This window comes from Elephantulus edwardii, unplaced genomic scaffold, assembly GCF_000299155.1.
Source record: "Elephantulus edwardii isolate Elephantulus edwardi_28Jun2011 unplaced genomic scaffold, EleEdw1.0 scaffold00096, whole genome shotgun sequence".
NCBI classification, from domain to species: Eukaryota; Metazoa; Chordata; class Mammalia; order Macroscelidea; family Macroscelididae; genus Elephantulus; species Elephantulus edwardii.
In genome coordinates this window covers 9959390-9983245 of record NW_006399846.1, presented here as the reverse complement: position 1 = coordinate 9983245, position 23856 = coordinate 9959390, and the positions used below count along the sequence as shown (strand labels likewise).

General features: G+C 37.2%; 1 protein-coding gene across 6 annotated transcripts in view; it reads left to right on the top strand.

Annotated features, from left to right (window-relative positions):
• The window catches only part of ERC1 (ELKS/RAB6-interacting/CAST family member 1), a 536554-nt gene that overhangs the window by 121809 nt on the left and 390889 nt on the right, over positions 1–23856 (top strand). For 3 of the 6 annotated variants that reach the window (XM_006891318.1, XM_006891317.1, XM_006891321.1), the window contains exons 4-6: positions 3828–3983; positions 5199–5282; positions 9141–9308. In XM_006891318.1, the coding sequence (XP_006891380.1) occupies positions 3828–3983; positions 5199–5282; positions 9141–9308 (408 nt within the window). The remainder of the gene's footprint in view (positions 1–3827; positions 3984–5198; positions 5283–9140; positions 9309–23856) is intronic. The other 3 variants (XM_006891319.1, XM_006891322.1, XM_006891320.1) reach the window with 1 other exon arrangement.

The window sequence follows — 23856 nt, the reverse complement described above, 5'->3', positions numbered from 1 at the left end:
TCAGACCCATTCTACAACAGTGCATGCAGTATTTGTCCCTTTGTGACTGAGATATTTCACTCAGCATAATGTCCTCCAGGGTCACCCACTTTGAATAATATTGCATGAGTTCCTTGTTTTTCAATTTGTGCGGATATACCACAGCTTCTCTATCCATTAGTTTTTTAATGGACCCTTAGGCTGCTTCCAACTCTTTGCTATTGTAAGCAAAGCTGCAATAAACATGGGTGTGCATATAACTTGTTTCTCTTTTTAAGGAGTGCTTTGTGTCAAACACTTTAAAGTGTTAAAGAGCAAGAGTGTCATTTTAAAAACTAAAGTGTATCTGACCCAAGCCATGGTATTTCCAGTTGCTTAATATGTGTGTTAAAAGTGTCCAATGATTAGGGAAGACTGAATATAAACTTAGGCCCCTGAATTAGGGTATTGGCTAAGAATATTCAGTGTAGGATAGACTGTCCCAACTCCCCTATACAAACATAACTGTCTTTAAAGAAGTACAACCAGAGTACTCCTTAGAGGCAAGAATGGTGAGACTTAGTCTCATATACTTTAGAATTGTTACAGTGGGAGCCAGTGTCTGGATAAGGCCGTGATGCGTGAAAAATGGAGGATCACTGAAGGAGAAAACCATTAATGAAATGGGTTGATAAAATGATTACCAAAACAGGATTAAGCAAGACAGACTGTGAGGGTGGCAGAAGTTTGGACCACCTAACCAACACCACAATATTGCCCTGGTGAAATAGTGCATTGCATGTTGGGCTGCTAACCAAAAGGTTGATAGTTTTAATCCACCAGGTGCTCCAAAGAAGTAAAATGGGGAATCTCCTCCAAGCAAGATTTAGAACCTTGAAAACTCAATGGAAGGTCATTAAGAGTTGAAATAGACTAACTGGCGGTGTGGGTTTGGGTGGGTTGAACAGTATTCTCATTGACACACTAGATACAGTAACAAAATTGAGACATTGGTTTTGAATATACACAGATATTCTAGTAGGGGGTGATTTTGGTAATGATGACTTAAAAGACAGTGATTTAAAAAAATATTGTAAGAACTCTTTAAATGTATGAAAACATATAAAGAATATGATTGTCAGTGTAATTATTTTTCTCTAGTCTGGAGAGAAAATTTTTGTGAGCATTTTTATGCAAATCTTTGTGAATTCCTCTTGTTTCCATTTTCTCATCCTTTGTTTTAAAAATGGTCCTTTTAGGGGTTACCAAATAAAATTATGTCCTATTAGACCTAGAAAAGGCTTTACTATTAATTTTACAATTTGTAAAAATCAGGACTTTGAAGAAATTTCTTTGCAAAAAAATGCAAAGAAAATGTAACCAGTTTTTCACTGCCTCTGCTTGTTGAATAATTATCTAAAATTTATTTGAAAGAGTTAAAAACTTGGAGGAAGGAATAAAGAAAAAATTTTAATGTGCTTAAGAATCTTCCTCCTTCCAGCCAAATGGCCATAAAGGATATGTATTTTAGAAGCAAGTTGTCAATGTCAGCCAGCAATTTCCTACTTATTTGCTTTCTGATATTGTTGTTTGTTATGTGCCGTCGAGTCACCTGCAACTCATAGCTACCCTATGCACAACAACCTTAAACCCCCTTTGTCCTGTGCCAGTCTCACTCTGTCTGACACACCCACCCTTTTAGCCCAGTCACTGAATCAATCCGTCTCATTGAGGGTCTTTCTCTCCTGCACTGTCCCTCCACCCACCCAAGCATGATGTCCCTCTCCAAGGACTGGTCCCTCCTTACAATATGTCCAGAGTATGTCAGATGAAGCTTCAGAATCCTTGCCTACAAGGAGCAGCCTTGTTTAACCCTCTGTGAGATGAACCTGTTCATTTCCTTAGCAGTCCATGGTATGTTCAATACTCTTCTTCAATACCACAGCTCAAAGACATCTGTTCTCCTTCTATCTTCTCTAGTTATTGTCCAGCTTTCTGATGCATAGCAAGTGATTGCAAAGACCATGGCCTGTTCAGGTGCACCTTAGTCTCCAGAGTGACATGATTGCTCTTCAGTACTTTGGAGAGGTCCCTAACAGCAGACTTTCCCATGGCAATACATCTTTTACTTTCCTGGCTACTGGTGTCAAGAGTGTTGACTGTGAAGCCAAGCAAACTAAAGTTGTTAACAATCTCAATCTTTTCACCATCCATCCTGATGCTGCCAGTTTGCCCAGTGGTGAGAATTGTCTTCTTGATATTGAGCCTCAATCCATATTGAAGGCTATAGTCCTTGACCTTCTGCACAAGGGCTTCAGGTCTTCCTCATTTTCAGCAAGCAAGGTTGTGTCTTCTGCATAATGCAGATTGTTGATGAATCTCACATCAATCCTGATGCCACACTTCTCCTCATATAGCCCAGCCTCCTGGATAATCTGTTCTGCATATAGGTTGTAAAGGTATGGAGATAGTACACATCCCTGGTGTACACCCTTCCCAATTTTGAACCATGCAGTGTTTCCTTGCTCTGTTCTGATGACTGCCTCCTGGTCAAAGTATAGGTTTCACATTAGCATGATCACGTGTTCTGGGATTCCCATTCTTCTCAGAGTCAGCCACAGTTTGTTGTGATCTACACAGTCAAATGCCTTTGCATAATCAATGAAACGCAGATAGACATCCTCTGGTACCCCTTGCTATCAGCAAAGACCCATCTAACATTTGATATAATATCCCTAGTACCACCCCTTCTAAACACAGCCTGGACTTCTGGCAGTTCTCTGTTGATGTGCTGTTCCTGTCATTTCTGGATACTCTTCAGCAGAATCTTGCTTGCATGTCATATCAGTGATATTGTTCAATGATTTACACACTCTATTGGGTCACCTTTCTTTGGTATGGGAACAATACCTTCCAGCCAGTTAAAAAAAATTGGTTTGTTGACCAAGTTCATGTACATTGTTTTTCACACTATTCCTTATTTATATTGTGTTTCATACAACCTTTCTCATGAATTAGGTTTTATAAAGTTAATCACCATTGGACCGTGCCCATCATTTTTTACCCAGATCCTTACCGTTCCTTCTCCCCCCCAAAACTGTGCAGCCCTGTGGTTTTACCCCTACCTATCCTCATCCCTCTGCCCTAGGTTCCCATACATGTATTACTAATTATCTCCTATTTTCACAGTAATGGTCTTATGCAGTATCTGTCCTTATGAGACTGAGTTAGTTCACTCAGCATAATGCTTTTCAGTCTCTCCCAAGTTATGTAATAGTTTTCAAAATTGTTGTTCCTGAGCGCTGCATAGTATTCTGTTGTGTAAATGTACCACAGTGTGGTTGGACATTTGGAATATTCTTGCAATAGAGAATAATGCTGCTATGAACATTGGTATACACATCTTCATTTGTGTCTCAGTTCTAATTTCCTATGGGTATATTCCTAGTAATGGAATAGCTGGGTCATACAGAATTTCTATGTTCAACTTTTTGAAGAAATGCTAAACTCTCCTGCAGAGTGCTTGCACCATTTTACAATCCCACCTCTCCACTCCTCTCCAACATTTATTGCTTGCTGCCCTACATTATTATATATAATATCTTTTACATGTGAGATTATTGTAAACCTCTATGAGTTTTGAAGCTCTGGAGCCCTAGTGACTGAGTGGTTAGGAGTTGTGTTGTCAGTCCAAGGTGCACAGTTTGAATCTACCAACTGCTCATGGGAGAGAGATGGACAGTCTTCTGTGCAATTTACTGCCTCTCTAAACCTTATGGAGGATCACTTATGAGTCCATTCCAACTTGACAGCATATAATAACGAGTTTTTATGACTGTTTTAACATTTAAGTATTCTTTTGTCCTCAGGATTCAAAAATTTCTTCTATGGAGCGTGGGCTCCGAGACTTGGAAGAGGAAATTCAGATGCTAAAATCAAATGGAGCTTTGAGTACTGAAGAAAGGGAGGAAGAAATGAAGCAAATGGAAGTATATCGAAGCCATTCCAAATTTATGAAAAATAAGGTAATAGTGTCTCATACTGTATTTCTTAAATGGTGTTTGAAAAGTTAATGTATGTTCTTACTTCTGAGTGTTGGTGAAGATCCTCTTCACAATGTTTTATCCAATTTCAGGGGAGACTATTTTATAATATTTTAAATGTAGTTTTAAAAGAATGAATAATTACTATCATTGTATAATTAATAGGAAATTTTGTTTTAACCGAAAATTACCTGTATGAAGCTAACTATATGTATTGACACATTTTAACATTTTCTAGCTATCAATGTTATAGAATAATTTAGGAGAATTAAAAACATAATTTTTTAAGAAACTTGTAAGGGGCATCAGGTTCTCCACCTCTTGTGAAGTTAATGCAAACTTCATGAGTCTGAACCCTTCTTATACCCATTCTTTTTACCCCTTCAAATGTGTTAAATAAAACCATGTTCTCTCAAATATGGTTCCTGAAAGGAAAGCCTTTTCTTTGCGCTGTACCTTGGAAATCCATTAGCGGTAAAGTTTATTGATTCCCACAGCGTCTGTGCACTTGCCCTTGAGGTGTATGTATAGCAACGTAGGTATCACTGAAATGGATCAGTCCAAGTTTATAAAACTTAAATCTTACATCCGCAGAGTTAGAGTCATTTAGCTGGAGTCTTTCAAAAAGTGGATGATTTATTTTGTTGTCAGTTTATCATTTTGTTGGGGTTTAATTAAAATAATAATTGCAATTTTATATTTTAACTGGATAATAAGTTTCTTTCCTCCTCTAGAATCCAGTTTTTCTAAACTGCAAAGAGAAACCTGTCTAGTTGTATTTTAATTCCCCTTCCATTTTCTAGCTTCTTATTCTTAAGTCTCTGGATATACCTGTATCATTTAAGAATTTGTTATCAATGAATGTTTTGGCCAATATCATGTTGATTTTACAAGTAAAAAGAAAAAAATAATCACAGAACCAACATTGTATTAAGTTGATTCCCCATTCCCCGGCCCTATAATTTGAGAACGAAATAATACGTCAGTATAATCTACGCTTATGCTGATGAACACATTCCACTGAATTAAAAAATGTGATGAGCACAGGGAAATTATCTAGAGCACTTTAAAGGGGGAATTAGGGAAACAGATATGACTGTATTATATGTCATTATTATTTCCAGTTACTTCTCTGGCTTGAAAAAGAAGATTTTTAGTTAACATATAAATGAAAAAAGTGTAACAATGTCGTGACAGGTAGATCAACTGAAGGAAGAACTAAGTTCGAAAGAGGCTCAAGGGGAGGAGCTGAAAAAGAAAGCGGCTGGTCTTCAGACTGAGGTCTTTGCCGTAAGATTTCTCTCTCTGTGTGTGGCGATCCCACACGGGGCTGCGAGCTCTGGCTGCTGAGTGGCTTCCACCTCCATTCTCTGTGGTTGGCAGCTTTGCCGGCACTAGCACTAACCAGCCTGCTCTGCTCTTTAACTGACTCCTCCTCACCAGTTTGACGCATATGTCACTTAGTGTGCCGTGAGCCCTCACATCTTCTGGAGGTTCTGTACCTGGGTCTTCATTGTTGCTTTTGTCACTCTATGAATAGTACTTCAAGCTTTGTTTTTCTGCGGCTCTTTCCCTGTTATAGATTTATTTAATTTTTTTTTTTTTTTTTTTTTTGTGAGTAGTGATGTTTTCCTTCTTGGGTATAAGAATATATGCATGTTCCTGATGTGTCATATGTGTTTATTTGAAATTGCAATTCTTTTTAATTTTTTAGCAAAAAAACTTTAGCAGTTATTTTTCAAAGAAGATAAACAAAGGATAAGAAAACATTATATAAACCTTTGTAGACATTATCTTAAGTCCTCACTAAGTGATTTTGCAACAAATGTTACTTTCTGTAGGACAGATGTATGCAAAAGTCAATAGTTTATTTAGAGTTACCTAAAAAATTAGAATTAGATAAAATAGGACATCATGCTTGTAGGGTGGAGGAACAGCGAAGGGGAGGAAGAGCCTGGATGAGATGGATTGACACAGTGACTGTGGCAATGTAATCTAGTGTCAGAGATGGTGAGGCTTAGGTTCAGAGTCATTGGGTTGCAGCCCTTGTTTATAGGGTTGTTATGACTTGTAGTCAGCTCGATGACACATAACAGTAACAACAGCAACAACAGTCAGTTAGAATTGTGTTGTGTATCATTGAGTAGGAATCAACCCATAGCTGACCATTCGGCAGGTTTTCAGAGGTATTCAATAGCACCGGAGGAGATTACCCATCTTTCTTCCACGGAGCAGATGGTGAACTCAAACCATGTGCCTTCAGGATTGCAGTGCACCTTTTTGGCATTAGGCCATGAGAACATTAGACTTATTTAAGTTTTGAAATCTATTTCATTTTTCTATTGAATGTAAAATTCCATTTCAAAGCATAGTGAAATGATAAAAGAATAGCTAACCTTTTATCATTTATTATAAGCATTTTAGTGTTTATTTGAAGTAATTATAGTACAATTATTGATTTTTTTTAGATGAGGAACTTGAGCTAGCGGACTGGCACCCAGGAAAACACCATTTTTAAGGGGCAGAGTTTGATTTTATACACCGGCAGTCTCGTTTCAGAACCTTTGCTTATCAGATCATGCATACATTTAACTAAATAGAAAAAAACCCAGTTTCTTTATTTTTCTTTTATTTTTGTGTAGTGTACCGTCAAATCGAATCTGACTGGTACAGGAGGAAATTGTTCCTCCTTCCTCGGCAGAGCATCTGGTGGATTTGAACCGTGCATCTCTGGGACTGCAGTGCAGCTTCTTGCCACTAGGCCACCAGAGCTCCCCCGAAACCACTGTTTCTAAAAGTGATCCTGGGCTAAGACTAAAATGAAATATTTTTAAAATTTGCTAATTTCATGTTTACTAATTTTGGACCACTTTAGAGTCTAGTTTTCTATATGGGTAATAATATATTGTTTGGAGAAGTTGATCTAAAATTCTTTCTAAGCTACTGTCATACATTTCCACCTTGGCTAAGACAATAAATTAAGTATCTTCTATATATTATATTATTTAATCACTGAGCAATACCAGTCACATTGGTCTAACTTCTCCATATGTAAACCAGTTTAGAGAAATATTTTCTCAAGGACACCTAGCTAGCTTAGTCGTATTTATGACTAACATAAAACTTACAGTACATTTTCTTCTCATTGTCTTCTTTCTTTTTTTACTCTAATGAGGTCAACTTATCATCAGTGGAATCTTATTTAGTAATTGAAATGATAAGATATTTTATATCTTAACAATAGAAATTAATCTTTGAGCCATACTTCATTAGCTGAGGAAGTGAGAACACTTTTGAGTATTTCTTTTGGACATTCATTCATATTACAAATATTTATTAATGCAGTTTTAAGAAGAAATTCATTGTGTTTAACTTTGTTTTTGTTTTTGTTTTTTTTTATAAAATGCGATCGTGAAAGACCCCAGGTCATCACAGGTCATCACCTATCACTGACTCTGCTAACTCTTGAGTGCTTATCTGTTTTGTTGGATGACAACAGCAGCCATTCAGAATTACCTTCCACATAAGTTCTTAAAATATACAAGAAATATTTGTTGGATGAATGAATAACTATATATTAATAGAAATGTTACGTGTATTACAAAAAATACTTAAAGTGAAACTTTTTATTTCCACATGGAAATTGTTCTCAAAAGCTTCCTGCCATATACCTCATATTGTTATCATGAAAATACATTAAATACTATGGATTTAAAGCGTATTTTCATTTTCATCGTTGTTGTATGCTATTGAATCACCCCAGTTCATAGTAACCTTATACTATGCTATATGCACAGTAATAACCCTGTCAAGTTTCCTAGCTAGCAGTCTTCATGGGGACAGGTTATCACAAGGGCCCTTAGCAGCCTAGCATGTGAAAGAATGCAAAACCACACCTGATTTCTGGTTATTTGGCTTGTATTTAAAACAAATGTCCATTGGAAATATTTTTAGAAGAACGATAGAAATGTGAAAGAGTTGTTAGAAATAAAATATTTTCTAATTTACTCAGAGTCATTGTTGTGGAGTCTGAGCTAACTCATAGCTGACCCTCCAGAGGGTTTCTGTGGCTTCCAGTTGCCTTGAGAGGAGATTGCCCGTCTTTCTCCCTTGAAGCCACGATTGGATCTGAGCTGTCAGAGAGGCACAGACTTTGAGTTATCAGTGCAACTCCCTTTGTAATATGCCACCAGAGCTCCTTTTTCTAATTTAAGAAGAGATTAATTTATAGGAGAATAAACTTAGCACTTATCCATTAATAGATTCCCTTGTCAGATGAATGAGCTTTAACTTAGTCATGAAAATTCTTATAGAATGTGATTCTATGCATTCTTTATTTTGGTTACATATTTTTTGTCGTAATAATTACTATTACTTTGTTTTATAACATGTTATGGAATTTTGTAAGTGGAATCTCCCCTTTTTAGTTTGATAACCATAGCTCATCAGAATTATTGGAATGTAAATGAATGTTTATGATATCTTCAATACCAAATGTTAGTTGTTTTTTTCTTTTTAAAATACTGTGTTTTCTCTGAAGGTTTACGGAACAGTTTATGTTTCATTGAACAGTTTTCTAGACAGATTCTTCAATGATTCTGGCTCCTTGCTTTACGGTGTTGTTTTGGGTTTTTTGTGTGATTTCATTAAGTGTCACTTTTAAGATAGGAATTTTATGTTAATTTTTTGAGAAAGGGGAAAAGTCATTAAAAACCAAAACATAAAGCAGCAGCATCTTTAAAGGGGCAACATGCTTTAAATAATTTCTAGCAGTGGAAATTTCTTTATTTCCTTCTGTTTTCTTATTTAATAAAATGGATTTATTAGCACAGTGGCATTTACACGTTCATACTCATGTAATTGAGTTGGGTTTCTTACACCTTTACTTCCTTCTTCAAAGGGTAGCAGAGGATATTGAGCTGACACAACAAGTGAAAACTAGACATTTTCTAATTGAATAATCTTGGTTTGGGGTTGTCAGGATTAAATGTTAACGGGGGGAAAATGAGCTGTGGCCTCTCATAAAAATGAATGAATGCTGCCTTTAGTTTCGTATTGTGTTATTGGTCCTATCAACAGCAGTTTAAATGAGATGATTGAATTTTTTTCTTCCTTACAGTGTTTTATTTTCTTCTCCAGATTGGTCAGGTGAAGCAGGAGCTGTCCAGAAAGGACACAGAACTACTAGCCCTGCAGACAAAGCTAGAAACACTCACAAACCAGTTCTCAGACAGTAAACAACACATTGAAGTGCTGAAGGAGTCCTTGACTGCGAAGGAACAAAGGGCTGCCATCCTACAGACTGAGGTAAAAGGAATTCTGAAACTTGAGCATTGTAAAATCCTTGGTAGTATTGTATATGTAATCAGTACTATCTCTGTTATGTTGAAAAATACAATAACTATATAATTAATCCTTCAGCAGTATAACTGGTTACTGTATTGAAATGTAGCCATCTTGTATCTGTTGATTTCAGATGTAATAAATTAAAAGTTTTGCAGTGTACTTAGACTTGCTCATGCCCTCCCAAAATTTGTACTTAAAAGTGTACAGACGTTACAAATAAGATCCATTCATAACCATGTCTTTAAGAATTTGTGGGTCACTTGAACTGGGTGCACTAGGTTCTTTCTAGGGTTATTGTAAATAAGAATTTGTAAGACATATAGAATTAAGTTATGTCAAAGTGAGGGCAAGTTTATATAATAATGATGGATGTCTTATTCTAGAGACTACCTGTACTCTAACAATTTTATATTGAAAAGATACTTATGAAATAAAAATAATTGATTTAGAAACCTTAGTTTACGTCATGGTTAAGTCTTCCAGTCATAAATGATGTGAGCTAACTTGCCTTGCTTATATTATGTGTAAATTTACTTAATTTTTTATTTCATGAATAGATTTAAATGAGCAGCCAGAATCCAGGGATGTTCTAAATAGATCTAATTCTGAACTATTGATCTTTAGATATGTCTTTATATCCTGTTTGAAGTAATATTTTTAGCAATCTTAGAAGATTGTCCAGCTTTTCAGCTCAAACTTTATGTATGAATACATTAAAAAATTCCAAACAGATGAGAATTATCATATTTTTAATGATGCAAGAGAAAGAATTGATGATACTATTTGGATTTATTATCTTAATATACCTACATTTAAAAACAAATCTCAGTTTACTAGAGAACTAGTGCCTTAGGTAAGTAGTTCTGCATTATAAAAGAAAGTGCAATTAGCTTTGGTTTTTGTTAAGAACTTGAGCATGGGTAAATAAGGGCATGATTTTATGGGTGGGATAAAAGAAATGAAGAGGAAAAGGAATGAATAAAATACAGATCTAGAAAAACAGAATCTTCAAGTGAGGATATGGGAAGAAAGACACAGAAGGACTAAGCCTTTTTCCTCCCCCCCATGCAATAATTTCTTTTTTATCCAGTGTGGAAGGAGGTCTTGTGATGGAATACATTATGTGCTGCACTACAAACTGAAAGGTTGAGGACTTTGTTGGAAATGAATGATAGGGTGATAAGTTTGTAATTTTTTTGTGAACTTGGCTAAAAACTCTCTACTCTTTCTATTTCAATTATATTTCTTCCTATCGTGATATCATATCTGCTCCATTTTTTCTATTAGGATATTTGAGGTAAAATTGTAAAGTGCATTAGTTGAGTGGGGGTTAAGGCTCAGGCTTTGGAACCATATTTATGGAGTTTGAACTTCAGTTAATTTCTAGATGTGTAATTTTAGGCATGCTATTTTTTCTTTTTTTATATATATTTTTTTATTTTACATTTTATGTGTATATTTATATGGGGAGCCTTGGTGGCCTAGTGACAAGAAGCTGTGCTGCAGTCCCAAAGGCATGCAGTTCAAGTCCATCAGCTGCTCCACAGGAGAAAGCTGGTCATTCTCATCCTTTGTGATTAACTGCCTTTGAAAACCCTCTGTGGGTGTGTGTGTGTGAGCGTGCGTGCACATGCTATGGGTCAGTTCTGACTCAATGATACACAGCAATATATATTTATGTGTATGTGTGTGTGTGTATATATATTTTTTTTTAAATATATTTTTTCACTGTGCCCCATTTTTCACATCTACATGATGATAAGAATAGTAGCAGTAGTTGTTGTTAAATGCCATTGAGTCAACTGTGACTCATAGCGATCCTACACAAAATGTACAAAAGATCTGAACCCTGCTCTATCCTGTGCCATCCTCACACTTCCTGGTACACAAGAGCCCGTTGTGGCAGTCAGTATGTCAGTCCACCCAGCTGAGGGTCTTCCTCTCCTTTGCTGGCCCTCAAGCCTTCCCAGCATCATGACTCTTTCCAAAGAAGAACAACATGCCCAAGGTATAGGGGGTAAATAAGTTATTTTCCTCCTCTAGAAACCAGTTTTTTCAAATTGCTGTTTTTCCCTGTGGAATGTTTAGTGCTCTCTCTAGCACCACAGCTCAAAGGCATAAATTCATTTTCTATCATCCTTATTCATTGTCCAGCTGTCAGATGCATAGCAAGTGATTGGAAAGACTGTGGCCTGAATCAAATGCACTTTAGTCCTAAAACTGACATCACTTCTCCTCAGCAATTTGGAGAGGTCCGTAACTGCAGACTTTTCTAGTGCAGTGCGTCTGGTACTGACCTCATAATGCTGTTATGAGGATTAGAATACTATAGAATTCTATATTCTATAGAATATTATTAGAATACCTGCCAGGTAGATACTAGTAACAGCTTTGGGTATTATTCTATCTTCAAATTCTGGTAATAAAATCAGCTAGCATGTATAAACTCTTAAGATATTAGAGGGTGTAGTAGTTTTTATTGGCATAAATTTTATTTAAAATATCTTTTGTGTTTTATAAACTAAATTTATATCTGTACAGTTACAAATAAAGAATAATCTGGAAGTATTACTGGCAAATTTGTTCTTTTGTAATTTTGTGACGTTTTCCCGGTAACCTTTGCATGCAGTACTATAGAAAGGTCAGAAGAGGGGGCCAGTGTTTTACAGGTAAGCCCTACTTCCAGATTTGCTACTGTAATAGCCTTAGATGGAGGCGGCAGGTGTGCGAACCAGAGAACCAAGTAGTTTAATGATAATGCAAACATTTAAAAGGTTGTCACAGTCTAATAAATGACTTTTTCCCATTGGCAATTTTTTCTTTGTACTCACTCAAATAATGTTCTTATTAGCTAGGCCTTACACAGATGGGCTTGTGATTTGTTTCTTGTACCATAGAGAATAAACACTGCATTTGAAGTCACTGTTGAATGGCTTTTATATTTATTTTTAGCTGTTAAGAGAGTAGCTGAGTCTCAGTGATTATCCCTGTAAGTTAGTAGGACAATTGCTCTTAGCAAAAAAGTTAACCATCTTTTAAATAGAGGCTTATTTTTAGCACTTAACTTTTCTAGAAAAAAAACCACAAAACAATAGCAAAACTTGACAAGAGGCACTTTTTTCCCTCAAAGCATCTTTCTTATGTTAGAAACCAGTAAAAAAATAGTTTAAATCAGCACTTTGAAGTATTTTTATATCAAATTTCTTATGTATTTCTTTATCAAAAGAAATACCCCTTAAAGTGTTTTATAGGTTGTTGTCATTCTATCTTAAGTTTAGATTTCTTCCGTTATTATAATTTAATTACCCATGTATTCCCTATGCCCTCCCTAATTCGTAAAAGCCAGATTTAATCAGAAATACTTGTGAAATGTCAAAAAAATTTTTTAAAACACATTACAGTTTATAAGCACTTTAATCTCAATTATTTTTTTATTAATATAGTAATGTAGTACATAATTTTAGGCAAGATAAATAGTGTTACTTTTGTAGTTGAGAATTATGGTGTCTGCATATTAGAACACTGCTTCTGATTGTCTCTTGGGGTCATTCTAACGAGTAACCCTGGAATTTTTATATTGGCTACAATATTCTCAGACATTTTCCCTATCTTATGCTCATTTTCTTGTTCCTAAATGTTGACAGATAAATTTCCCTTGAACTGATTTTAAGATAGGCTCTCAATGTGCACAACGGAACTGATTTATCAATAAATTAAAATAAGCAGCCTTTTTTACTTTGCCCGCCTCCTTGCTTCTTTGTTGTTGCTAGATGCTGTCGACTACTAAAAGTGTTAGCAATTATCTTAGAAAGAATGCTTTAAATAGTTGTTGTTGTTGTTATGTGCCACCAAGTCACCTGCATCTCATAGTGACGTACATCTCTGAATCCTACACTAAGTCTTACTGACTTCAACAGACCTTCTCCCATTGCCCCAGTTACTGTATCAAATCCATCTCATCAAGGTATTCCTCTCTTGTGCTGTCCCTTGACCCTGCCAAGCATGATGTCCTTCTCCAAGGACTGGTCCCTCTTGGCCCTGTGCCCAAAATATATGATACAGTGTTTCAAAATCCAAGCCTCCAAAGAGAAACTTGGTTTTACCCTTTCCAAGACAGACCTGTTATTCTGTTGGTGGTCCATGTTCAATACTGTTCTCCAGTAGTACAACTCAAAGGCATTGATGCTTCTTCTGTCATTCTTGGTCATTGTCCAGCTCTGTGATTCATTATGCAGAACTTGTATGCAGAATAGATTATCCGAGAGGCTGGGCTCTATGAGGACAAGTGTGGTGTCAGGATTGGTGGAAGATCTGTTAACAATCTGCGTTATGCAGATGACACAACCCTGCTTGCTGAAACTAAGGAGGACCTGAAGCGCTTGCTGCAGAGGGTCAAGGACTGGAGCCTCCAATATGGATTGAGTCTTAATGTTAAGAAGACAAAGATTCTCACCACTGGACCAATTGGGAGCATCAGGATGGATGGTGAAGAGATTGAGATTGTTAACTACTTTAGTTTGCTTGGCACCAGCAGCCAGGAAATAAAAAAATGTATTGCAATGGGAAAGTCTCCTGTTAGGGACCTCTCCAGGGTACTGAAGAGCAGTGGTGTCACTCTGGAGACTAAGGTGTGTCTGATACAGGCTGTGGTCTTTGCAATCACTTGTTATGCATCATAGAGTTGGACAATGACTAGGAAGGATAGAAGGAGAATTGGTGCCTTTGAGCTGTGGTGCTGGAGAAGAGTATTGAATATACCATGGACTGCTAGGAAAACAAACAGATTCATCCTGGAGAGGGTTAAACCAAGCTGCTCCTTGGAGGCAAGGATTCTGGGGCTTCGCCTGACTTACTTTGGACATGTTGTAAGGAGAGACAGGTCCTTGGAGAGGGACATTATGCTTGGGAGGGTGGAGGGACTGCATAGGAGGGGAAGACCCTCTATGAGGTGGATTGATTCATTGACTGGGGTAGTCGGGATGGGTGTGTCGGAGGCAGTGCAATTGGCACAGGACTGAGCAGAATTTAGGGCTGTTGTACATAGGGTCACTATGAGTCGCAAGTGACTCAACGGCCCAAAACAACAACAGCTGATGCAATAAGCAAGTTATTGTGAAAACCATGGCATGGATCAGGCACACTTTAGTCTCTGGACTGACATCCTTGCTTTTTGCTCTGGAGAGGTCCCTACAGCAGATTTACCTAATGCAATTTGTCTTCTGAATTTCTGACTATTGGTGCCAAGAGTGTTGATGTAGAATCTAGCAAACGGAAATTGTTAACAATCTCAGTCTCTATCTGTTATAATGCTGTCAATTGTCCTGGTGATGAGAGAATTCAAATTTACCACCTGCTTTGTGAGAGAAAGATGGACAGTCTCCTCCCATGGAATTTACTGCTTCTGAAAATCCACTATGTATTCGTTCTGACTCGATGGTACACAAGAAAATAAGAGTCAAAGTGAGCAGACGCTGCAGACTATCACATTCACATCTGCTCCTCTGAATTTATAATCAATTGTTCAAGAGGGAAGAGAGGTCTGGAGAGCCCTGACATTTTCCCTGTTTTCTAAAATCTTGGGTATATCTGGCAACTGAGAAGACTGTGCCCTTGACCTATGAGGTTTGGCACAACTCCGGATCATTGGTGTTCAAAGATATTTGCATATAAATATTCCAAATCATACATTAAAGATATTTGGATTATGTTCTGATAGAGGGGAAAATGGATGTTAGACATGGATGGAAAAAGAATATTTAAAAAAGCAAGATTGAGTGTCCAGGATTTATACAGAGGAACTTTTCATGGATCCATCATAGTTTTGAATGAATTGGGGAATATGAGTAATTTGCTTCTTTCTCCAAGCTTGTGAAGGTTTAGAAACAGTATTTCTTACTCTGTAACTTCTGTTAGGTTAAATAATATCTTATTTCTCTTGCTACACTGATTTTCATGTTTCTGTCTTTGTTCACTGAGTACAAACAAAGGTTCTATAATAGAATTGTCCCAAAGGGCTGTTGTTTTTGTTAAACAAGATGGTTGAATTTGAATAATGACAGACATGTAGACATTATTTATATATATATATATATTACTCCTAAATGAAGTAGGCATTTGGGACTCAGACCTCTGTGTAAACCTTGAACCCTCATAAGAAAGAGTTGACTAGAAGAAAAAAGTCTTCTAATGGTATTAGTTGATAGCAGAAGTGATTATCTTACTCAGTTGGCATTTTGGGTAGACAAGCTTGAGTTTGGGGAAATAAGTCTTTTCTTATGCAAGTCTGATTTTGACTTTACATAACTATTCTTTAGGGGCTTAGAATGAAGACAAAGCCCTGCTTAGAATGAATTTATCACTCTTCATTACTTAATCATATGTGAAATTTAATTTGCCTGGAGCCAATGTCAGAAATGAAAGCAAATAGATAGACCTTTCAGAGTATCAAAATGAGACAATGAAAGAAATGAATAAAGGATGGACTACTGCACACCACAACATTCAATTAAATGATTAAGCAAATGTTGCTGTGCTGTCTTAAGACTACGAAGAATAAAAGTTAGGGAGGTCTGGTGGTGTAGTTTATAGGATATTGCATTACTCAACCCAAAAGTTATACCTCTCTGGCAGTTTGAGTCCACTAGTGGGGGTGGGGGGGAAAGAGAGAGAGAGAGAGAGAGACAGCAAGAGAGAGGGAGGTGGGGAGAGAGAGAATATGAATGAGAATTTTTCTTTTGTGCATTTTACAGCCTCTGAAAACCTGCTGGAGTGTTAGCCTTGAGTCAATTTCAGTTCAACAACAACAACAATGTGTTTTTATAAATTTTGAAGAATAAAAATTAATGCACTATAGTAAGGGCTGTATTATTTAGTGCAGTGTTTTTTTAATGTGTCACTTTATTTGCTATGTGGGTTTATTTTTGTGTGTGTGTGCGCCTTGATTTCTTCATCTGTAGGAAGAAAAACAGCATTACCTCTTAGAGTGTTTTGAGACTTAAAGGAGTAGCTCTGGTGGCCTAGTGACAGGAAGCTGTGCTACAGTCTCAAAGACATGCAGTTTGAATCCACCAGCTGCTCCATGGAAGAATGATGAGCTTTCTCCCCCATGTGGTTAACTGCCTCTGTAAACCCACCAGAGGACATGCTATGGGTCATTTCCAACTCCATGGTACACAAGAACGACAATATCCAGAAATAATAATAATAATAATAATAATAGTTATTATTATTATTATTATTATAATTAAGTTAACGAAGAAAGGAATTTAAACCTGAGCAAAGAGCTAGACAAATACTAAAATAACTAAGCAGATATTAGTTAAATCAGAAAATGATCTAAACTGCAAATTAGAGTGAGACACAGTGAAAATTAGCAATTTGAAAGAGAAATTTGTTGAGAGTAATAAATGTTATTGAAAATACAGACATTCATAAAGCAGAATTAATAGACATGGAATTAGAAGGCCCAGTTAGTAGAATTTTAAAGAGAAGAATAATAGAATGAGTGGTAGTTTAAAAAGAAGTAATTGCTAAGAGTTCTGACTTGATAATAGATACAAACTCTTCAGAACAAATAATTTTTTAGTTGAAAGCTATCTCTGCTTACCTACTTCATAGTGACACCACAGAAAAACTGATCTTAAAAGTCTGTAAAGAATTATCTACAAAGGATTAACAATTGTACCAACAGCTTACTTTCCAACAGTAACAAGAGTGGGAAAACCTTCACAATTCAGAAAATAAATGGACTTCTTGGAATTTCGAACCTAGCTGAACTATCATTGGCTCATAGGGTTAAATAAACATTTTTTCAGATGAAGAGAAATTGGTAGTGTTTACTGCCCATTGATCCCTAAAGAAAGAAATACTAATGGATGTGCTTTAGAAAGAAGTGAATCTTGAAAGAAGGAGTGAGATACAAGAAAGAATCATAGACAAAAGGACAAATGTAATAAATAAAGTGAAACTGATCAAAGATCAACATACGAGTTTGGCATAAACCTAACAGCAGTGGTTCTTTAAACCTACAGACTCTGTAGGTTAGACTCTTACACTAACAAGAGTTAATGTATATTCAATAAAGTAAAGATTTTCAGGGCTAGAGCATAAATACTTTTTGGTTGCTTCTGTTTTTTTTGATCTTAAGTTGCTAGTTGCCATCAAATTAGTTCCAATTCATGGTGAACTCCCCATGTGCATTCCAAAAGAACTCCATAGGGATTTCAAGGCTTTTGAACCTTTAGAAAGTCAGACTTGTTTTGTAGGGTGTGTCTGGGTAGGTTTTAACTGCCAGTCTTTTGGCTAGTTGTTGAGTGTTATTGCTGGTTAGATTAGTAGCAACCCTGAAACCTACCCTGTCACTGTGCTGGCCTCATCATCTCTGAGACATTAGAGCCCATTGCTAAAGTCACATTGTCAGTCCATCTCATTAATGGTCTTCCTCTCCTTGGCTGACCCTCCATCTTTATGAGCATCATGTCCCTTTCCAAGAAATAGCCGCACCTATCTACATGTCCAAAAAATGAAATACCAAGCTTCGTCATCCTTGCCTCCAAAGAGCACTCTGGCTGCACAGTTTCCAGGACGTATCTCTCTGTTCTTTTGGAAGTCTCATGGGATATTCAGTGCTCTTCTCCAGCACAACTCAAAGGAATCTATTCTTCTTCTGTCACTCTTATTCATTGTCCAGCTCTTTGATTTGCAGCAGGTGATTGAGATGACAATGACCTGAATCAGGTGCACCTGACATCATTGCTTTTCAGTATTTTGTAGGTGTCTCTGACAGCAGATTTGCCCAATGTAATACATCTCCTTGTTTCCTGACTGCTGGTACCGACGGTATTGATTGTTAATCTAAACAAGATTAAATTATTGACAACATCAATAGTTTTTTCTTCTTTTGTAATATTGTGTCTTGGGCCAGTAGTGAAGATCTTCGCTTTCTTGATGCTGAGATGTAATCTATACCAAAGACTGTAATCCTTCGTGTTCTGCGGTGGGCATTTCATATACTCCTAACTTTAAGCAAGCACAATTTGTCATCAGCATAATACAGATTTGTTGATGAGTCTTTCTCCAGTTCTGATGACACACTCTTCATAGGGTCCAGCTTCATAATTTTTTTGCCCAATATGCATATTGTATAGGTATGGAGAAATGATAAAACTCTGATTTACACCTTTCCTGATTTTAAACCAAACAGTGTCCCTTGGCTTAGGTATGCTGCTGCTGTTGTGTATCACTGAGTTGGAACTGACCCAGAGCTGACCCGCTGGTGGGTTTTTCAGAGGCAGTTAATTGGAGGGGAGGAGATTGCCCATCCTCCCGTGGAGCTGCTGGTGGATTCGAACCTCCTGTCTTCAGGATTGCAGTGCAGCTTTTTACCATTAGGTCACTAATTATGTATCTTGATAGTTTGCATATTTTCTGTCAAGACAGCAAAAAGGATGAAACGAAAATAAAACACTAACGATTATGAAGAGTAGTACACAGTTGTGAAAGATAACTCTAACCTTGGTATCAGGTTGTACTCCAGTGGGAGTCATGCTGCTAACTGAAAGATCACGCCTCTGTCAGTTCACATCCACTGCCTGCTCCCTGGAGAAACATGGAAAAGCTCTTCCTGTGGTATTTACAGTATTAGAAACCCAATGGAGTGTTAGCTGTGAGTTAGGTTCTGACTGATTGGCCATGAGTTGAGAGGCACTGTGAAAGTGTTTGTCTTTTGGTTGCATTGTTATGTGCAGTCAAGTCGGAACCAACTCATAGCTGACCCTCCAGTGGGTTTCCAGAGGCTGTAAATTGGTACCAAGAAAAATTACCCATCTTTCCCCTTTTGGATTGGCAGTGCAGCTCCTTATTCCTAGCCAATCATTGGCCTACTGTTGATCATCCCTCAGGATTCATAAGATGACAGCTGTTTCAAGGATTGGATTTGTTGTTGTTGCAAGCCATTGAGTCAGAATAGCTGTTGGATTTTCAGAGGCAGTTAATTGCATGAGAGGAGAACCCTCATTCTTCTCCCGTGGCACAGGTGGTGGCTCTAACAGCGTGCCTTTGAGATTGCAGTGCAGCTCCTTACCACTGGGCCACAAGAGCTCCCTTGAGGTTGACTTTGAGCAAATAAAACTTTGCTTTTTCAAAAAGAAAGGAAAAAGATTGCTACATTTACACACTATCTACCTTTTTCCTACATAAAATGTTAGTATAGAATATCTGGGGAAAGTCTCACCAGAGAACCTTGAAGTGGAAATAATGATCACTAAGAGCCAGCATTAAGATGAATTTTTTTCAGCCTGATAGAGTGAAAGAAAAGTGAAGAAAAGAAACACAAGTTTGTTAAAACAAACAAGTAACAACCCACCCAGTCCTATAAGATCAGTTGAAACTGGAGGACTCCCAGGGATACAATATAATATTTTTTTAAAACGTCATCTCATATTAATTTTGTATTCTTTTGTAGGATTTCCAGACATGTAGATTGTGAAAGTATAGGAGATACAGTAGATCTGTTCTTTTTCCAAGGCATTTGCAAGGCAATTTAAATAGGGGGTGGGGAGAGTAAACTGGATAAGTGTAACATTATTTTTCCCAAAATGTTGTTAATGCTATATGTTACTTACATACAAGTTTACAGTAGTATCTTGCCACCCTGTAAACTTGGCTCTGCTTTGTAAAATGTTGTTATTATCCAATTAAATGCAAAAAAAAAGATGGGAAGGAAGATGATGTACGTGTTAGATAAAAATGTCAACACTCAATATGTTTACAGAACAGAGCAAAGGGCTAAATCCAGAAGAATTAGTTTAAAAGGATGAATATACAAGTCTGTGTTTTGCATCTTTACTCTTTTCCAGTGAAAAACTAGCAAAAATGAACAAAGCCCACTCTAAAAAAAAATCTACTTAAATATTCAATTCCTCAATGTCTGGCTAGTAGCTAAAAATAAACGTTAAGCTGATTTGGTTGTTTCAGAAATGTCTAGAATAAGGAAGAAATCATTAGAACAATTGGCGGCACTATGATAGATGGAGAAGAGGTTGAGATTGTTAACAATTTCAGCTTGCTCAGCTCCACAATCAAGACTCTTGGCACCAACAGTCAGGAAATCAAAAGACAAATTGTATTAGGAAAATCTGCCATCAGGAACCTTTCCAGAGTGCTAAAGAGTAGCAGTAGTGTCAATCTAGAGACTAAGATATGCCTAATCCCAAACCATGGTCTTTACATTTACATGCTAAGCATCAAAGAGCTGGAATGAATAAGGATGACAGAAGAAGCTTTTAAATTGTGGTGTTGGAGAAGAGTATCGAACACACGACAGACTGGCAAGAGACTAAGCAGTTTGTTCTAGAGAGAGTAAAACCAAGTTGTTGCTCAGAGGTGAAGGATTTTCAAGCTGTCTAACACCCATTGGGCATGTGGACAAGAGGGACCAGTCCTTGGAAAAGGACCTCATGCTTGGAAAGTTGGAGGGACAGTGCAAGAGAGGAAGACTTAGGGGGAGGTGGATTCACACAGGAAAGGGGGTAATACAGGTAGGTATGTTGGAAACCGTGAGATTGGCTTAGGATAGGACAGGGTTCAATTATTCCTTATTTCCTGAATGCTCATACCAAGGGTGTTAATTGTGGATCCAAGCAAGATGAAGCTGTTGACGGTTTCAATCTCCTCTCCATCCATCATGACGCTGCCTATTGGTCCATTGGTAAGAATCTTTGTTTTCTTGATATTGAGACACAATCCATAATGAATTCTGTATACCTAGATCTTCTGAAACAAGTGTTTCAAATCCTCCTCACTTTCAGCAAGCAAGGTTTTATCATCTGCATAACAGGTTATTGAGTCTCCCTCTAATTCTGGTGCCACACTCCTCTTCATAGAGTCTAGCTTCTCAGATAATTTGCTCAGCATATGGATTGAACAGGTATAGAGACAGAATTCATCCCTGATGCACCCCTTCCCATTCCAAACCATGGCAGTGCTCCCCTGCTCTGATACCAGGAGGTTCATCAGCCTCCTGGTTCAGGTATAGGTTTCTCATGAGCATAATTAAGTGTTCTGGGATTCCCATTCTTCTCAATATCAGCCACAGCTTGTCATGATACACACAGTCAGATGCCTTTGCATAATCAATAAAGCACAAATAGACATTCTTTTGGTATTTTTTACTTTCAGACAGGATCCATCTGACATCAGCAATGGTATTCTGGTGCCACAGCCTCTTCTAAATCCCACTTGAATTTCTGGCAATTCCCTATCTATGTACTATTTCAGCCATTTTTTAATGATCTTCAGAAGCAGTTTGCTAGCATGTGATATCAATGATATTGTTCAATAATTTACACATTCAGTTGAATCACCCTTATTGGGAATGGGAACAAATATAGACCGCTTCCAATCCATTGGCTGGACAACTGTCCTTCAAATTTTCTGGCACAGATGGTACTTCCTGAAATTTTTCAGCGTCAGTCAATTCTTTCTGGTATAGGGACTATGTATTCCCTCTATCTTCTATTGATGCTTTCCGGGTCGTTAAATACATTGCCCATAGAATCTTTCAACATTGTGACTTGAGGCCTAAATTTGTTTTTCAGTTTTTTCAGCTTGAGAAATGCAGAGTGAGTTCTTCCCTTTTTATTATTCCCCAATTCCAGCTCACTGCACATTCCATTATAAAACTTTGCTTTGTCTTCCCGAGTTGCCGTTAGAAACCATCTGTTCAGCTTCTTTACTTCAACATGTCTTCCTTTAAATTTGACTTCCTAACACCCCAGTGCAAACTTTAGGGTCTCTTCTAACATCCGTTTTGATCTTTTCTTTCTCCTCTGTTTTTGTAATGACCTTTTGCTTTCTTCATGGATGATACTGTTGATATTATCCCGCAACTCATCTGGTCTTCTGTCATTCATGTTCAGTGCCTCAAACCTATTCTTAAGATGATCAGAAAATTCTGATGGAATGGATTCAAGATCATATCTTGGTTCCTGTGGATTTATTTTAATTTTCTTCAGCTTCAATTTGAACTTGCATATGAGTAATTAATGATCTGACCCACAGTCTGCCCCAGTCTAGTTTTGACTGCTGATATTGAGCTTCTCCGAAGCTTTCTTCCACAACTGTAGTCAATCTGATTCCCTTGTAGCACATTGGGTGAAATCCATGTTGCAATGGGGAAGTCTGCTGTTAGGGACCTTTCTGAATTATTGAGGAATAGTAATGTCGGTTTGAGGACTAAGGTGTGTCTGGACTATGAATAAGGATGACAGAAAAAATATTTGACACCTTTGGGAGAAGAGCACTGAACATTCCATGGACAGCCTAGAAAAACAAATAGATACATCTTGGAGAGGGTATAAACAGAGTGTTCCTTGGAAGCAAGAATGGCTTTGCCTAACATATTTTAGACATATTGCTATGAGGTGCTATTCTTTGGAGAGGGACATGATGTTGGGAAGGGTAAACGAAGGAGAGGAAGACCCTCAGCCAGGTGGATTGACAGGGTAATTGCTCTTCTGTGTCAAGAAGTGTGAGGATGGTGCAGGACAAGACTAGTTTCAGAGCTTTTGTTCTTAGGGTCATATGTGTTGTGCTTGATGGCACCTAACAACAATAACAACAGAACAGAGTTCAGAGCTATTGTACACAGGGTTTCTTTGAGTTATAGATGACTTGACAGCACATAAAAACAACAACATAGATATATAAAATATTATATTTGGTTCTGTGGCAATAATTTGAAGAACATGAACACATTTTAGATGTAAACATACTTAGATGTAAAAAGCCTGAAACTATAGCACATTAAGGAATAATAAAGGATAGCTGGGAAAGTAATATGTTTGGGGATACACAATCATCAGCATGTGTTTGTATAGCTATTATATGGAAGAGTATTTGGCCTGTTGTATAACCCAAAACATGGATAAAACTACTGAAAAATATTCTGTAGATATTTTTACTTTATAATAATTCTCTTTTTTTTAAAAAAAAAACCAAACAAACCATTCCTGCTAAACCCAGGGAATAGGCTGCTTTTAGAGAACTCTGTACCTAGTTATATTTGGAATGCTCAAATGCTAGAGAAGTTCTATTTGAAGGGATATTTTATAAGGAGAATCAGCTTTTGGATGAGAGATTCAGTTGTAGGACATTTTAAGTACCCTTCTAATGCTGAAGTTTCCTAGTGTCTGATCCTACGGGTCTTCATGTATATGGGATTATAAGGCTTTGTTGATCTTCATTTTGATGCTAGTATGAGGGTATATTGTTACTTAAAGTATGTTGACTTAAAAGGGTGAAGAAGTTGTTGTTGTTTGTTGTTATGTGCCATTGAGTCGCTTGCAACTCATAGTGACCCTATGCACAACAGCCCTAAACTCCGCTCTGTCCTGTGCCAATCGCACTGTCTCTGACACTCCCATCCCAATTATCCTCTGTCCTGTGCCAATCGCACTGTCTCTGACACTCCCATCCCAATTATCCCAGTCACTGAATCAATCCACCTCAT